At 31.2% G+C, this 19,266-nt stretch overlaps 1 protein-coding gene across 42 annotated transcripts in view; it reads left to right on the top strand.

The window, feature by feature from the left end:
* LOC126853662 (longitudinals lacking protein-like) overlaps window positions 1–19,266 on the top strand; it is a 177,124-nt gene that overhangs the window by 46,381 nt on the left and 111,477 nt on the right. The window contains exons 7-8 of one of the 42 annotated variants that reach the window (XM_050599581.1): window positions 16,029–16,205; window positions 17,161–17,468. The exons of 31 other annotated variants lie outside the window; for them this stretch is intronic. In XM_050599581.1, the coding sequence (XP_050455538.1) occupies window positions 16,029–16,205; window positions 17,161–17,453 (470 nt within the window). In that variant the 3' untranslated portion in view covers window positions 17,454–17,468. Of the gene's footprint in view, window positions 1–175; window positions 452–946; window positions 1,444–4,449; window positions 4,826–5,169; window positions 5,526–6,375; window positions 6,687–7,344; window positions 7,689–9,341; window positions 9,653–13,501; window positions 13,811–14,728; window positions 15,055–16,028; window positions 16,206–17,160; window positions 17,469–19,266 lie in introns of those variants that run through there. 10 more of the 42 variants (XM_050599578.1, XM_050599587.1, XM_050599619.1 and 7 more) reach the window with 10 other exon arrangements.

The following is a 19,266-nucleotide window of genomic DNA, read 5'->3' as shown; positions in this document are numbered from 1 at the left end:
TTTAAAGTAAACTTGTGTCATCCGCTTACTAATTTTATTGGTAAAAAATGTAATTTCTCTCTAATACATCTCTATCTGATTTCTTTCGTCTTATTTATGAAAAAAGTCGAAAACGCATTGCGTATCGACTGAACAGTAATTATCGCGTTCTTGCAATACTCTCTTTTGCTTGCAGACAATTTTTTTCCTTTCGACCGATTACACCCCAGCAAGGACAGATCCAAGCAACGCGCGCTTCGCCAAGAAAATAAGAAATTTCCTTGCCCGAATTGTAAAAGCGCCTATACTCGGAAGGACAACCTACAGAAGCATCTAAATTACGAGTGCGGCCAGCAACCGAGATTCATGTGTCCTTACTGCCCCTACCTCTCGAAGAAAACCTCGAATGTTCGCACGCACATTCGCAAACTTCATATTGGCAGCGTGGTTTATGTGACCGATCTAAACGCAAGTGCTATTTATTAATTGGACGATTTTGCGCGATAATCCGAGATTAAAGTTTGAACTCTCATTAATTAAACATTAATTAATATTTGATAGCTTAGTGTACACAATGATTAAAAATCGAAACCTGAGTTACGTTTGAAATATACTGCATAAAGAATTTAAGTTTGTATTTTGAGCATGTACATTTTTCTCTCATGTATAACGCATGATTTTTTAAATTATGGAAATAAATTGAGTTAGTACTATATTTTTTTATATATATATATATAGGTATTGCTCATCATTGGAAGACGTATTCTAATTAATTTTGTATATCGATCTCTCTCACGATCGACTCATTATATATCGTAGGAATATCTCGTAATCGAGGTGTGATTCTTTTTTGCGAAAGAAGTGATGTGTTCTTTTGACATCCTTTATGCGTGACAACGTTATCGATAGATAACGGGCGCCGCGATTCCTTGCCGAACTCTGACGAGTTCCCAACGTTTTCTTGCAGATTTCGGCGGCTTCGAGACGCCATTCGATCCGGATATTTCACCGTCGAGCGCGATCCGTAAATTTCCTTGCCCCAACTGTAAGAGCGCCTTCAGCCGGAAGAACAATCTCTACTCGCACTTGAAGTTAGAGTGCGGGCTACCGCCGTGCTTCTTCTGTCCTTATTGCGAGTACTCCTCGAAGAAATCGTCCAACATACGTGCTCATGTACGCAGAAAGCACGACGGTTGCGAGGTCAACGTGATACGCAAGATAACGTCGCGGAAGATTTTGATTTTAAGAAATAATACTCTCTGATCGTGTAACATCTAAGATTATTTACGAAATGTTATGACAATTGAATATTTAACATAATAAAATTTACATCATTTATTTTTTAATTTAATATAATTTTATCAATTTACATACATATATTAATATACATATATATTTGTAATTTTGCGATTTTATTGCACAAATCGGAAATATCACGCGCATCTACTTATAGTTTTTTTTTTTTTTAAATAAAATCACATGATTGCATAAAACAATATCAGACCAATATTCGTATCATTTACTTCTGCTTGCTTTTTTGTCCAACGGAAAAACATGGGTCTGCATTTGATCATCGACAATATTTAAATTTCACAAAAATCATACTCTTATCATTCTTATAACTGACTGCAAGAAGATTTGACACGCAGAAGTTATAATCATCGATTCACTCTCTCCTCCTATCCCGCTATCTCTGATCGGACATATCGTGTCGCGAATTTGACGCGAGCGATGCGTCTTTTTTGTGTTTCAGGCCGAATTCGGATGAATTACCATATATTCACAGACGTCCCGCCAAGCTACATCCTCCAATCGTCCTATCATCCTCCACGTCCTACGTCGAATCTGTCGACGATGACGTCGACGATGATCGGGACGGCCGCAAGCACGAAGCAGTTTCCCTGCACGAATTGCAGTAGTGCCTTCAGCCGCAAGGGCGGTCTGTCCTACCATTTGAAATACGAATGCAACCAGGAGCCGCGATTCCAGTGTCCGTACTGCAAGTACCGTGCTGGGCACGGCTCAAACGCTCGCCGACATGTCCGCAAATGCCATTCCGGTCAGGACGTGTATGTTATCGACCTGCGCTGGCAGGAAAAATAGCAGCAACAGCGCGATTCTTCATGCCGGAGGCGTGGATCTGGACTATCGATGTCATTCCTTCTTCCGAAGAACGACGAGCCGCGAAGACCGAGGAAGCTGGCTCGCTCTTCGAAAGAAGATCTTCCTCTCGAAGCGCCGCAACTGGGAAGAACGGTAGAGATCGGAGTCCTTATTCCTCCGTCCTTGATATACGGTATTGTTCGCGATTACGAAGAATACCGTAGAAACATTCCCATAGATCTCGTGCGAATACGGTAATATATGGACTTGGATGTTCTTTTCTTTTTTTCAGGAACACAGGACAGCCTAGGTTTTTGCCAGCATCGACTGCACTCGCCTCTCATAATTTAAATTCGTTTAATCGACTCGAAGAGTTGCTATACAAAGCTGCGAATACGGAAGATAGATGTGCCTGTGCATATCTCGACTTGAAGAGAGTGTAGTGATTTATTTAAAGACGTTTTCTAATGGAAAATTAGTGCCAACATAGTGTCTTTATGTTAGACAGTTAGTCACAATTAATCGAGAAATCGATTATTCGCTTATGGACAATAATTTATAAAAAATAATTGAAAATATGTCCTGTTACTAGAAAATGTAGCGAATTGTTACGATTTCTCTTTACGATAATCACCTTTTTTAGCTAGGATATTTAGCGGAGGATATTGTAAAGAAAATTTTTAGTTACACGAGGAAACTTTGAGAAGTTTTGAGAAGTTTCGAAAAATCATCTTATAAATAGTATAAAATATCGCTGTATTTTTTTGACATCGTACAAGCGTTGCTAATATAAATAACATAATATCCCCATTTCATATTGTCCGCATAAGTATAATTCATTTACATTAAAAATCACCTAAGAATTTAATCTATACTAAATGTTTAAAATTATATGTTGTTATTTGTTGTTTCTTTTATTTTTATATCATTATATTTATTCAATAATTATTTATGATTATTATAATTATTGATTATATATATATATATATATATATATATATATATATATATTGTTCAGATTTTATCAATTTGTTTTGCAAAAGATATTTTTTACAACTGATAGGAAGCACACAAACAATCGCTTAATTTTTGCGATTATGATCGGTTTTAAAGAATATTTTTCTTATTTCGTGTTTATTATATTGCCACATTAAATTCCTAATCTTTTTGCTCTGAAAAAATTTTATATTACAATAAAATAATTATAAAACAGTATATTTGACGAAGAACATGATATTGTATCGTGATAATTAAGCTCCATAAAATTTGCATAAAGCCTTTAATTTAATTTAAATTCCGTCATACATCCGTCATATCTTAGATAATACATGTGTTTATTGTGTGCGTGTAAGTGAATGTGTGTGTATGCGTTATGTATTTTATATCGTATGCGAATTTGCGAACTAAATAATGTGATAACTCAGTATTATTAAGTTTAAGATATTTTTTTTTTAATATGTTTACTGAGTTATATTGTTTATTACGAATTCTATATAGAATATAGAATATATTTGTTTAAGATATTTATATATATTTTCAGATTTTACTTGTTGTTTGATATTTATTCTAAAGACAAACCATGACTTTTTGTTTAGCGCGAGACTTTGTATTATAAATTATATAAATTGCGTGACCAAGTCATGTATGTACAAAATAAAAATTTGAATTTTAATATCTGTATTCCTTATGCTGCACACCTTTTATACGATTTACATTGACGTATACATATTTATGTTTACATTTATCTTTTTGTTCACTATTTACATTGATATAGTTAATTAAGAATGAATGTTTTCACCTTTTAATCAAACAATTTAATTTTTAACGTGATGAAAAAAATTCATAGTTTTATATATATATTGATAATAAATTATTTACTAATGTATTTAAAATATTAAATGTGATCCTAAAGAGAATTGAATCGAGTCTTTTGTAAACGAATTGTAATAAATAAACAAGTGAAGATTTAATTTATACAAAAGATTATAATTGTTCGATATCGAGTAGAAGTTGCTTCCAATGAAAAGAACAAAACGTTAATTGTTTGAAACTCAGGATCGAACTATGATCTCAGGATTTGTCTCTTCGGCGACTTCTGCGGTGTATATGTAAATATTCAGATTGATAATTTCGAATTGCGTCGAGATCATCATGAGTTTTAAACTGCAAATTGACAACGATTTCTAACAGGACGTCTCTTTCACCTTTGTTCCAGATTGTATGATTCCGTCGTTCATATTCTCGCGTCGCTATCACATAATAAGTATTCTCGCAACAAATTATTTTTCTATATCGGCTTTGTCTATTCGCGTTTGCGAACATGTAGCGATTTATGCGACTAATCGATAGGACATCTGAATTTTTCAGGAGACAAGTACTCTTCGGCGAGCGCGCAGCATAAGTACGACTCGAAACCGCGATCGGTGCGTAAGCATCCTCAACATCCACGGCAGGTTTGCAGACAGGTGTATCTCTGCCCGAAGTGCGGCAGGTCCTTCAATTGGCGCTATAATCTTCAGCATCATTTGAAGTTCTCATGCGGACAATCGCCGCGGTTCAACTGCCCGTACTGTTCCTTCCGGACGAAGCATACGTCAAACGTGCGGGCCCATGTGCGCAGGAAACACCCCGATCGCGAGGTCTACGTCATCGACATTCTCAGCTGGCAGCAAGACGGCAGCTCGGCGTAAAGTACGATGAGCAATGTGTCATTTCCCGGAATAAAGGATCGTCTTTAACCGAGCAACACGCACACGGTAGTTCTGAGAGATGCCTCTCGCGTGCCTATATCTCTTTTCTCTCCCCTTCCCCTTTACCCGGAAGACCCATTGTCATTGAAATGAGCATAATTGCCGGTCACACGATCGGTTATATAACATTGGATCTAATATTGAAGTTGACATTGATTTGCCGCGATAAATTAATCATTTCAAGAAAAGACTATCTTTTCGTGCATTTTTCTCTCTTTTTCTTTTTCTCATTCTGTCAACAGCCGGGTGTAAGGTCAGTGTAGAGATTTAGCGAAGACGCAACGAGATGATTTTCACGAGCTTTATAAATGATATCTCGTGTGCTTTCTTTTTGCAGCTTCCGACTCGCTGCTGAGGCACACGTGGCAGAAAAGCTACAATCGATCGGTTGCAAACAGGAGCGATCAGCGCGTAAAATCACGCTTTCCTTGCGGAAATTGCAGCAGCGTATTCAGCATGAAGCAAAACTTGCAGTATCACTGCAGGATCGAGTGCGGTCAACCGCCGAGATACAATTGTCCTTACTGCATCTACAGGACGAGGCATCCCTCGAACGTGCGCGCCCACGTACGTCGTATACATCCTGGCAATCGGGTCTACGTGGTGGACATACGCAAGACCGAACTCTCGCAGTTCTCTTGAATTCTTTCCAGTCCAAATTCCACTTATTCGACGTATCTCTATTTGAATTGACTGACGATGAGTCCCGGTGACTCACATACGTTGCTCCTATAAAGTATATTTTATGTACGATGCATTTTAAAAAAAAGATCAACTCATTACTTGCGTCCTTTACATTGTGCCAAGTTATTCCACTTTTCCTTATTATTTTGCGTTATTAAGATAAAATGTTTATAATTTTCTTTTAGAAAGAGAATATTAGTGAACATATTTATATGTTTTCATATGTACTATAAATATATTGTGTATCTTATTTTAACATTTCCTATACGATTTTTTAATTATTTGAAAAATATTCCTCTGCGCATATTTATTAGATGGTAGATTGTAAAACAATTTTGTTGCGATATATGATGATTTGATTGTTTAAATTTTTTATGACGAATCACTGAGAAAGCCTGTATAAATTGTTTTATTTGTAGTAAGAACTTAATTTAGAAATAATTTTGAAGTATACATTAATAAATATAATTGAAAAAATTTACTACTTTATTATATCCTTTCCATGATAATATAATATTATCTAATATAATATTAGATTACGCATATTTATACAAATAAAAAAAATTAATGAGTAAATTATATTTATATTTATTTTATTGATTTTTATATAATGAACACTTAGTTAATAAATATCTTTCTTATTCAAGTCTGTTAATATTTAAAAATGTATTTGATTTTTATTGTACGACGAATGCGATCCGTAAGAAATTCTAGCTGTACCAAGATGTATCTCTTAAGGATGATTTTAAGGAAGAAACGGAAATGGTTTCCTTCGTCACGAGATGTTGCCAAAATATTGTCTTGATCCGCGTTTCAAGTTTTTGCCCCGAATTACGTTATAAAAATTTTCTGTTTCCAGAGACTCGATCAGCTGTCACGCAACAATATTACGAGCAATTACCCCAATGCGTCTCTAATCCCGACGATATGCGCCAGAACAGGAGTTATCCTTGCCACAAGTGCGGCAACGTATTTACACGCAAGAACAATCTGTATAATCACCTCAAGTTCCAGTGCGGTCAGCTGCCAAGGTTCAACTGTCCCTATTGTTCGTACCGAACCAAGCACTCGTCGAACGTGAGGTCCCACGTGCGCAGAATACACCCCGATCAGCGAGTCTACGTCCTCGATATGCGCATCAAACAAGACAGTTAATCGAGATGCGATGAACTTTATTTTATTTGAGGAAGGTCATTTCCGAGCAAGACTGCTACGAGAGAGTCGAGATGTGGTCGAGACGATGATGATATTGATTAACTGAATGATAAACGTCATTTTGTGTGTGTTATAATATATATTTATTTATATTGTATAAATTTTATTTATATTATACAAATAAATACACATTTTATAATTTATAGACATATGAATTAATTTTGATTTTGACAATTATATGTTTGATTGTTTGATGACTTTTTGATAATGTGATATTGATGTTTTTGATAATGTAGTTGATTATAGGTGCATGTAGACTGAACTTATAGATTGCATATGACGTTTTCAGGGGTGGCATGAATGTTCGAGAAATTGTTTACTCGAATAAAATGAATTTTTATTGCAGACATATTTTTGCAACATGATCATGTTGGACTTGATAACGTAGGATAGAAATCTTTGTAATTGTATAAAAATTTCAAGAATACAATTGTCTCATGATTTTAATGCGTCTTCTTTTTCGGAAATAATTGTTGCTTCTAATTATTTTTTCATCTCGACCTTTTTGCTGATGCATAAATTAAATTAGCTTATGCGTTTATTAACTTTTAATTCTTGACGCGATAAACGATTGATTAACGACACGTTATCAATAACGAACTATTTGTTATAGGTGTTAATTCTTGCTACATTCGACTGTCTCCGATCCCTGAAGAATCCGATCCATTGAAAAACAATCAGAAAAACAGACGGAGTCGGCGCCGCTTCTCATCGCCCAAGAAGTTAATCTGTGCTTACAATTGCGGAAAATCCTTTATTCGTCGTGTTGACCTCAGGAAGCATTTGCGTAGCAGGTGCCAACGAAGACCGCTTTTCAAATGTCCGTTCTGCGATTACTATTCGAATGGTACTCCATGGAGCTCCAACATCTATAAACACGTGCGCAAATATCATCAAAAAACCGATATACGTTATATATTAGTTGCCAAACATTCCTCATGAAGTTTTTCACATTTTCTCATTGCGTGATATTTATTGATATATATATATATATATATATATATATATATATATATATAGTTAATTTTTGTTTGACATTAGTTTATCAATTCACGTGAGAAATGTGAACTGTCGCATTTATATTTTTAAATATTTGACAATTTATTAAAGAAATAATGAATTTTGCTAGAATATCTTATTAATTTTAAGTTTGCATATTTTGTTCTTTTTTTTAAATGCTATTTTATACCTTATCATATCTTTGTAAATATAAATATAAGTATAATAATAAAAATCATTGTAAGTAATAAATGCAGATTTTGATGCATAATCGAAAAAACTGCTAATTATGATTATCTTGCAATAGAGAAAACAATGAATGATGATTATTTTGATGTGAAACTATTTCGTCCATTATGTTTATGTCAATACGAAGATATTGTATATTTCAAAGAACTATCATATGTATCATAAAAAAATGACTCAGAATTCATATAATAACGAATAACTAAAAACTAGAAAAAATTAGACAAAAATAGAAAAAGAAAATTATGAAGAACAGTTGCGAACAGATTACATAATTTTGTATTGTAATTATTTTAATATTTGATTAGTGTAGCGAATTCTATGTAACTTTAAATAAATCTCAGGAAAGCGTATGGTTGTCTACTTCATTTTACAGAGACTTCTTTCTTTGGAATAGTCGTTTAAGATTACTCGTATGAAAAAATTGTTATCCCGATTTTTCGTGTTTGTAAAAATGTGTATCTAGTGTTGCATTTTGATAAAACGTCGCGTTATCACTTAATGGATTTTTTGTTGCAGGCATTAAACTTCCCTACAATTGGCATTCTTCAATCCAGAATATAATAATTTGCCCCAGCGTCTCGTTAAAATACCTGCACGTAAAAGTTCCTTTATTAATATTAATAATTGCGAAAGCTCGTTTATCCACCACTTTTCCTTGACGAGATATTTGCGTTACAAGTGCCAGCAGGATTCGCGTTTCAAATATTCGATCTGCGATTCCCGCTTGAGATGGAGCTCCAATGTCTATAAAAACATGCGCGTATTACATAAAGTCTCCGATATATATCACATATTGATTGGCGAGCATTCTTCGTGAATTTTTTTTATTTTCTTGTTGCGGAATTTTTTTTATTTACATACATCGGTTATTCAAGTTTACGAGAAATGCGAATCTTAAAAATATTTGAAGAATTATAGAAATAAGAAAAATAAGTTTCTCTTTGCTAGTTTCTCTTTTTTATTTTATGTATCTTTAGAAGAAATCGTATCTTTTCTATTTGTCAACTATCTATAATATTTTTTGATGAATTACATGTATTGCGGAAAAATCGACATTGAAATTATGCGTGACATCGAATAAACTAAAAGAGAAAAAAATCTATGGAAAAAAATAACTTTGAACAAAGCTATGTATTTTTATATTGTAATCAATGGACTGGATAGTATAACGAATTTGATGTAACTTTGAATAAATCTCAAGGAAAACGTATGGTTATCTATTTTGTTTTACTTTGTCGAAATCGTTCTGTATAAAAAATTCTTCTGCCGCTCTCTGTGTTGACACAATGAAGGTATATAAATTAATGTTTCGACAATTTTGACAAAACAACGCGCTGCCAATTAATGGATGTTTTGTTGCAGGCATTAATTATTGCTACGTTTGGCCTCCTTCGATTCCGCCAGAATACATTCGCTTGCCCCAACATCGCGTTCAAGTACCAATACGCAGGAAGTTTCTTTGTATCAACAATTGTGGGAGCTCGTTTACGCATCGTGGTTCCTTGACGAGGCATCTGCGTTACGAGTGCCAACAGAATCCACGCTTCAAATGCCCGATTTGTGATTTTCGCTCGAGATGGACATCTGATGTCTATAAGCACGTGCGCAAACGGCACCAGGGCGCTGTTGTTCGTTGCATCGATATCGGCAGAAATTAAGAAAGAAATTAAAAAAGTACATTCCTCTTTCCCTATCCGATCGCATTTTTGTTTGTACAATTAATTTATATATATGTAAATTAATACATATATAATACATTAACTCATATATTAATAATATAATAATAATCTATTAATAATATATTAATAATATATCAATATTAAATAAAAACCACTTCTTCATCTTGCATTATCACGCTACACTGCATAATCCTATTCATTCTTTCACTATACATATAATATTCTTACATTTGTATTTAATATTTCTTTATTGCGATGGAATTTTTAATTTTTAATTAATCACTCTTTGATATCATTTTAATTTCAATTTATTCTTTTCTTGCTTTTCATTTTTCTTCCAATGCAAACTTTACTAGCTGCAATAACTAATATCTCTTTTTAATTTTCTGATAATTTTATTTAATTAACATGAGAATACATGAAAGTATTATTAGAGTTTACATGCATGATTCTAATTTTTATATTGAAAATTGTGAAATAACGCGTTGTAAATTGTAAAGATTGCATTACATTGTAGAATTTATTAAAAATTTTAAGTTCTTTTATTATGTGAATATTAAAAAAAATATATATTACACATTTTTTTTTTCTTTTAACAAATCTAATAGTCAATCTAAAAGCTATCATAAAATATATATATATATATATATAAAAAGCTTTTTATTTTTTATAGATGATAAATGACCTACTAATTATAATACAACTATTATATCATAAATCTTATAAAATCAAGATGTTTAAGAATTGTTAAAGGTAGCACTGTATTCACATAATTTATTAAAAATTCACTTACGCATCCCTTCTTTACTTATCTTTTTCGGAAAAAAAATACACTGCTTGATTTTCTCTTTCTAATTACTATATGTTAATACAATATCCTTCTTTATTATGATAAATCCAGATGTAGCATTAATTACGATCCAGTATTTTTTTTCAGTATCAATATTCAAGCATTTGACTGTTTATATCACTGATTTGTTTATATCATTGATAATTTCATTAATTGGCCGATCTTTCTATTTTTTTTCAGACGATTATTGCGAATTTTACAAAAGTAATTTTTTGATTGAGAGGAAGTAATCCTGTTTCACAATTACGGTAACAATTTTTTTTTCACAGCTGTAATCTAAGGTAACACACACGCAAATAAATCTGGTTAATTATTATTATTTAAAAAGATTATTCATTACTTCTTCCTTTCATTCACGGTCAAGATCACGACAAAAAGATTGAACAGAAAATAAATAATGAGTAGAAACTTTGGCGCATTACTGATCGCGCGCTCTTTTGCTTGCTCTTTTTTCAGGTGACCAGAAATTTCACGTGGCAGAACTGCAATTCTCCACTAAGAGGATGTATCCGTGCTCTACATGCAATCGCATATTCAAGAGAAAGAATAGTCTTAGCAGGCATTTGTTGTATGCCTGCGGACAAAGCCCGCGATTCAAATGTCCGTATTGCCAATGTCGTTGCAATTTGCGTAGCAATGTTTACAAACACGTGCGTAAAAGTCACAAGAAAAGAGAGGTGTACGCACTCGATGTTATTAGACATAATATTCACAAGCCACATTGATCTTTTTATACGATCAATTTTTTTTACACACAATTAGTAATATATTTATATTATAAATTATTATATAATAAATTTTTGCAAAGATTGAAGAAAAAACTGCAAAAATATTATTACGCTTTTATTTATAAATTTATAATGATTTGTATAGTGTATAGTATAGTAAATTTGTGTATAGTAAATTAGTGTATAGTAAATTTATATACATATACAGGGTAGACCACCCGTACATTCCATTTCTTTCAAAAACTAAGCATTTTAGAAAAAAAACGTTTTGAACAAAAATTGTATGATTTTGAGGGGAACATAAGATGGTGGATCATTGGTTTGATCTTGGATGGCATCATTAAGATTAAGTCTGAAGAATCCCCTATTTTTTATTGCATATTCTTATAGCTTATGTCGAGAGCTTTCCAAAACACTATAATAAAGTATTTTTTCATTAAGAATTTTTTGAGTTATTTCGTATCTTAATCTGACATATTTTAGTATAAAATATCTTCTAAATTATTTAGTGTTCGATAATTGTATCGGAATATTTTTATGTACAGAATAATAAGATGAATCAAATGGTGTAAAGAAAAAATAAATAATTGTTATAAAAAAATATATTGCAAATAATTGCATACTTTTTTTTAAAAACAATTATTTTCTGTACATTATTTGATTCATCTTATTATTCTATTCATAAAGGTATTACGATACAATTATCGAACACTAAATAATTTTTGAGATATTTTATATTTTTTATCAAAATATGTCAGATTAAGATACAAAATAACTCAAAAAATTCTTAATGAAAAAATACTTTATTATAGTGTTTTGGAAAGCTCTCATAGGATGCTATAAGAATATGCAATAAAAAATAGGGGATTCCATTTAAGAAATTAAATGTGTCTTTGACTTGATCTTAACGATGCCATTTAAGATCAAACCAATGACACCATCTTATATTCCCCTCAAAACCATACAATTTTTATTCAAAACGTTTTTATCTAAAATGCTTAGTTTTTGAAAGAAAAGGGGTATACTAGTAGTCTAGGACCCTGTATATACGCGCGAGTGTTAAAGAAAATGTGTTATTGATTTTTAATTTTGCACTTTTTATTATTATTTTTTATCTCAGTGTCATTATTATGTAATTATCATTAATAAAATATTTAAAGAGAAAAGTTGGCTGTTTTTATTGTGACATTATTTTATTATTATATATAGAATAAATGAAAAAAGTGCCACTAAATACTCTGAATTATCAAATTGACAACGATTTTGTGCTTGATGTAATTTCCAATGCTAATAATTTTCCATTAATCACAGGATTGATATTCTGTAATATATATTAGCTCCATAATAACAAGCGTTTAATTGTTTCAGATCACAATTTAAGTCTATATTGCGTTAAATTTAATTATCTATATATATATATATATATATATATATATATATATATATATGTATAAGCTATATTAATTTTGTTTTTTGTTTGAAATTTTTTAATCATTCCATCCAAGTCACCGCGGTTTCAAGCGAAAGAGGAGTTTTTATATAACATCTGCTGTACGTGTGCAGGTAGAATCCATGCTTGGAATGCTCGTTCTTCACTGATGAAAGCTGTACAGTGACATTTACAAACACATCCGCGTCAATTGCAAGAGGAGCGAAGTGCTGACCGTGATTAACCGCTGCATCAAGAAACCCTGAAAACGATTTTTTCGCCAGCTAAAACATGAAACGTGTATATTCTTAATTATATTATTAATTAGTAATATAATTTATAATATAGTTATTAATAATTATATTAATAATATATGATAAATAATGCTTTTGTAAAAAAGATTGTACAATTGATTATTCCCGTAAATAATAATAATAATAATAATTTTGTACGATATTGTGTCAAATTCTACATAGATTATATGCGAAATAAATACGAAATAAATTAACATAGATTAATAAACATACATTTAGTGTCGCATAAAAGAAGCTAGTAATAATTCATATACTTTTCTTTCGACATACTAATAACGATTTATAATTTGCTTAGTATTTCTTCTACACTATATATTACGATAATGATTAAATTATATACATTTTTTTTAAATGTATTCCACCATGTATTCCACATTATTATATACAATTATTACACACGCATTTTGGGACAAATTTTAGGATAAATCCTTTTTATTATCTCTGTTTTTAAACCGAGCTTATTGTATAGCCATTGCTCGATACTAAATTTATGAAACACTCGGAATCGCTCTATGTTCGCAGATTTCTATCCCGCAGTTTTCTACAGGAGGAAAATATGGAAGAATCGACGTGCCAATGATAATTACAAGAAGTACCAATGCCCCAAGTGTCCCAGCATATTCGTATGGAAATGCACCTTGAAGAGACATTTGCGTAACGAGTGCGGCAAGGAACCGCGCTTCAAATGTCCTTATTGTGATTATCGCGGCAAGTGGAAAGCTAATATCAGTAGACACATCAAAAGAGTGCACAAGAATTGCAGCATCTACGTCCTGACCACCAACTCTGAATGATTCCGGTTCACTTCCGATATGCTGATGGAACTATGTACAATATTCGTCATCGAATATATTATATATATATATATATATATATATATATATATATTTTTTTTTTGAAACAATTGTTTTATAATGACAAAATGATTTTTAAAAAATTACGAATTACGTTATATAAATATCACATTTAATTATTATTGTGTTAGAAAAAACAGGGACTTGTTTTTTTTTTTATCTTATTTGATTTTAAGTTATGGGATTGCGTTAAAGAAAAGGTTCATTTTTATAGTAGTTATACATAAATTGTGAATAGAAGAAGAAGTAAAGTATACGATGAAAAAGAATGAAACCTTAAGTTGATATTTTTTTATAAAAGAGAGAAAGGAAGAGAGAATGAGTGAGTAAATGTTTTGAATAATTAAAGAAATTCTTAAAGATAAAGCGAAGAGACTTATTCCTAAAAATTAATAGAGATTGCATTTCTCTAAAATAAAGGACCAATCTTTTTAGGGAATGAAAGATAAATCTTTTGAGAGAAAGAAGATAAAATTTTTATTAGTCGAATTACACTGATGATATTCTTTCCAATTAAATTTTTCTGTTTAAGGACTTTAATGACTGAATTTATTTTGAACGATTTGATAAAAATATATATTTTTTTAGGATTTCTTCACGTTAAATTTTATGCGACTAATTTGTTGTACTTGTATAAATTTATAAATTTGTTGTATGAATTCAAGATGTAAGAATGCAAATAAAATATGGTAAATTACATGCTTTCCGCTTAAATTAGTCATATTATAATATATGGATTTTTTTAGATATTATATTTTTACAATGTAATGCAATAATATTTAGAAAAATCAAAATTAATCCTTGAGCCTTAAATGCCTTGCTATTTGTATGATATACGTTTTATCAAACAAATCGCAGACCATTTTGCTCACAACGACATCCTTGTTCTTTTCAGACTTCTTCACGACAAGACTATGTGACGTGGACATGAATACAAAAATTAGAAAGCAGTGTGGAGGATTCTACGTTTGTCCTAATTCTAATTGTATAAAATCCTTTGATTGGAAGGGAAACCTGACGAGGCATCTTAAATATGAATGCGGTCTTATGCCGCGCTTCAAATGTCCTTATTGCAAGTATTGCTGCAAAGTCAAAGCCGATGTGAAAAAACACATCATTAGAAGACACAAAGACCACGCGATTTACGTCTTGGACATCTTGAAGAATTCTTATTGCACGTTCGGCATGGACGAACAAAATAACTAATCGAGAGTTGTTTTTACGTGGCTTGTCATCGCGATTAAAATTCTATAACAATCAAGACATTGCAAAATTAAATACGTTTTTTTAATATAAAAGTAATGATGGATAATAAGTATTTATGCGATATTATATTATTATTAAAATATTATTATTAATTATTTATTAATTTTGTAAATTAAGTTTCTTATGTTTATGCATATTTAAAGTTGTCTCTTGGAGGTTTAAGTTTAAAACAAAATAAAAAATTTTTGAAAAATATAATATTTTATAAATAGATATTTATATGTATGTTATTTATATGTAGAATTACTAAATTCTATTTACAAATGAATTATTTGTAATATGTGTATTTAATTTATTGATTAAATTAGAATTATCTTATTTCTAATTTTAGAAACAGTAATAAAAATTAATATTTATTCTACATAAGACTATTGATTCCCACATTCTTGTATTCTATTAGTGAAAATACATAACAATAAAGTTATTGTTTTTTCTTGTAGATGTAATTGCGACCATTGGTAAATAGGATAATATGTATATAAGAATTTATTTTCTGTTAATAAATACTGTCATAGAAAATAAGTATATAACATTCGTCTGGGTTATGCTAGAGATTTAATGAAATGTAATTTTTTTAATGTTTAATTATTAATATCTTATTGCATTATTTTCATTACTAATATTTAATTAATAAATTTTATTACTAATATTTAATTAATTATTAATGCCATATTGCATTTTGGATCTAAAAATACTTACGAAGTATAAAATTTCATTTTATGAACAATTGTATTGAACGAGGTGACAGATATGGAATATTTTACTTTTATGTTGCCACATTTTTATTTTTCAGAATTTTTAATTTTATGCGCACATCATTTTTAAAAAATAATTCTTGGGACGACCGGTTGGGTCTCTCCTGCATGTTAATCTGTGAGAAGGCTTTGCGCCAAAATTGACTGAACATGCTTTTATTCTTCTGCTTTCAGGCATTAATAGGTTTTCTAAAGTTCTCAAGAGATCGTTTCCGGATGACATCGATAATGAGATTAGATCATTTCCTTGCCCGAATCATAATTGCGGCCGCGCTTTTAGTTGGAAGAGGAATCTGACGAGACATCTCAGATATGAATGCGGTCTTATGCCGCGCTTCAAGTGTCCTTATTGCAAGTATTGCTGCAAGTTTAAAACCGATATAAAAAAACACATCATTAGAATGCACAAGGATTTTGAGATTTACGTCGTGGATATTTCTAAGAATTCTTAATCCACGTTCAGCGTGGAAATGGACGAACAACGAAGTTAATCGGAGCTTTTATTGATCTATGCTTACACTGTCGTGTAGCGATTAAAATTCTTCAACGATCAAGTCGCTACAAAAGTCAAACACGAGTGTTTTAAATAAAGTTGATAATAAAGAGAGAAATGTATGCGATAGTGATTTAAGATGTTATTATTTATTATTTATCAATTATTTACATTAGTTTTTTTATATCTATGCAAATTCAAAATTGTCTTTGATATAAAATGAAAAAGAAAAATGAAAAAAAATTGGATTATTTCTGGAAATATTTGCTTATATATAATGTATGATTTCTAAATTATATTAACAAATGAGTTATCTAATATATTGAATTTATTAAATTAGAATCACATTTTTATTTAAAAAAAGAAATAAAAATTAATGTATTATTGTATTTATTAAAGTTATTAAATCCTACGTTTTTACATTTTATTCTTTTTTTTAATGAAAATAACTTTTTCAATATTAATCTTTTATTTTGTTGCGGATGTGCACACAAATAATAAATCAACAGTAATCATCAATAATACGATGTCTTAATATTGCATTTTGAACCTAAGGAATTTATGTTACACAGAATGTTATGGACAATCGTTATATTGAGTATAGTGCTCATATGTCAAGTATTTTATTTTTTATGTTATCATATCTTTATTTGTCAGTTCTTATTTTACTTATTTTCTTGTGTACTTATTTTATTTTTGGAAGATAATACTCGTGACGAAAAAGCGATTGGTTTCTTCAGCTTAGTAATCCGAGAGACGTATGACTTTGCGTCAAGACTAATTGATCATCTTTGTTTGTTCTTTTGCTTCCAGATATTAATGAGTCTTCTAAGGACACATCATCTCCCCATAACATCGAAGCCGAATTTCCTTGCCCGAATAATAATTGCCGCCGCGTTTTCAAATGGAAAAAGAATTTGTCGAGGCATCTCAGATATGGGTGCGGTCTTATGCCACGCTTCAAATGTCCTTATTGTGATAATTATAAGGTCAAGATTAAGGACAACGTGAGGAAGCATATCATTCGCAAGCACAGGAGTCGAAAGGTCTACATTGTTGATCTGTTCGAAGAAAAATGTGAAAACAATCCTGATTCGCAAGCATAATTATGTCGTCTTTCGTTTCATCATGAAATAGAGAAACTTGCCTGTTTTTTCATCTACTTGATATATTTTGAATCTACATATCTTGATAAATGATCTTTAACTCGACGGATGACATAATACTGATCATAACTATTTATCTAATCAAAATTCGTGGACAATTGGCGAATATCCGCACAAAATGTCAACTAATTGTTTAAATGCATTTTTTAAAAATTATATTAGTTTTTTGAGAACATTTGAAATGAAATTTATACATAGATATTAAAACATATTGGAATATTATTTTTAAAAATTAAATAAATACATGAAAACAAATATACGTATCCGCGTTTTATTCGCTTTCAAAAATAGCCTGCTGAGAAAATCACATATGTGGCAAACATTTAGTTTAAATATGAAATTGTTACTTTTAATATTAAATAAACTGTGTTACGCGAACAAGATAAACCAAACAGATGCAATCAAAAATTGCAATTTCAGCTTGGGAAGAGGAAAAAAAAGAGATTCATATAAAAAGACAGACTAGTTGTAATCAAAGTGTCGAGATTTGACGCAATTTTGACGATAATGTTTTTCTTGGGGACTTCAGATTGGAGAATGAGGAGGAAAAATCGTGTAGTTAGAAGGAAGGAAAATGAGAGTGATATTTGCAGAAAGATGTAGAAAGGAGAAGAGAATAGAGTGAGACGAGAAGGAAGGAGGTAAGAGGAAGGCGAGGAAATGAAAGAATAGCAGAGGAAAAGAGAGAGGAATGCGAAGAATGCGAGAATCAGCAGAAAGAGAAAGGAGAAATGAGGAAGTCAAGGGACAAAGAGGAAAAGGCCAAGGAAAAATGAGGGAGCAGACTCAGTGGACAAGAGAGAGGATGGAGGAAGCGAGGGACAAAGAGAGAGCTGAAATAACGAAATAGATAATAGATGGAGGAAGCGAGGGAGATGTGAATGTGGGGAGAAAGGAAATAATGGATAATTTTGATTTAAAATTGATTTATATTTTGAGTTTGATTTTGTATTTGATTGTACTTGACTTGAGTTGAATTTTTGATTTCAATTTTAATTTTGATTTCAATTTTGGTTTTAATTTTAATTTTGAATTTTGTGTTAGTCTCAGTTTTAGTATATTGGAGCATTGTTATTAGTTTGTAGTTGTTTTCTTTAGTTTTTTAATTTAAATATAAGATTGAATGTATAAGTGAATGTTGGAGAAGAATTGTAACGGGAAGTCCATCTTAAGCCGAAAGTCAAGGATTAAGTGCAAATAAATAAATAAATGTTTTTCTTGTTTCAAGGCCGATATGCATTCCATCTTTTCGCACGCATTGACGAGTGTTACTGAATACTTTTAATCGCGAATGAGTCGTTACTTTTTCAGATAACAAAAAATTTGCGTGCTGGACGAGACAGCCTGCGATTAATAAACGGAAGTACAAATCAAGCCATTTTCCGTGTCCGAATCCAAATTGTCGAAACGTCTACAGGTGGAAGAAAAACTTGATGACTCATCTGCGCTATCAATGCGGTCAGCTGCCCAGATTCAAATGTCCTTATTGCTACTACGAGGACAAGATCAAGACTGACATACGGAAGCACATTCGGACCAAGCATCACGATTACGCCGTCTATGTTATCGACACCTCTCAAAAGTCGGAAGTTTTTTTAGGGAATCCTTTTTTAGGGAATCCTTTTTTAGAGAATCCTTTTTCAAATCATTTCTACTAAAAATAAAATTCAGAGTGCTTGATAATGTGTAAAATATGAAATATGCGTGTGACAAGTAGAGAATTGAATAATATATTGAACGCGGGATATTATTT

The sequence above is a fragment of the Cataglyphis hispanica genome, chromosome 12, assembly GCF_021464435.1.
Source record: "Cataglyphis hispanica isolate Lineage 1 chromosome 12, ULB_Chis1_1.0, whole genome shotgun sequence".
In the NCBI taxonomy this organism is placed as follows: domain Eukaryota; kingdom Metazoa; phylum Arthropoda; class Insecta; order Hymenoptera; family Formicidae; genus Cataglyphis; species Cataglyphis hispanica.
This window is presented reverse-complemented; position numbering and strand designations above follow the sequence as displayed.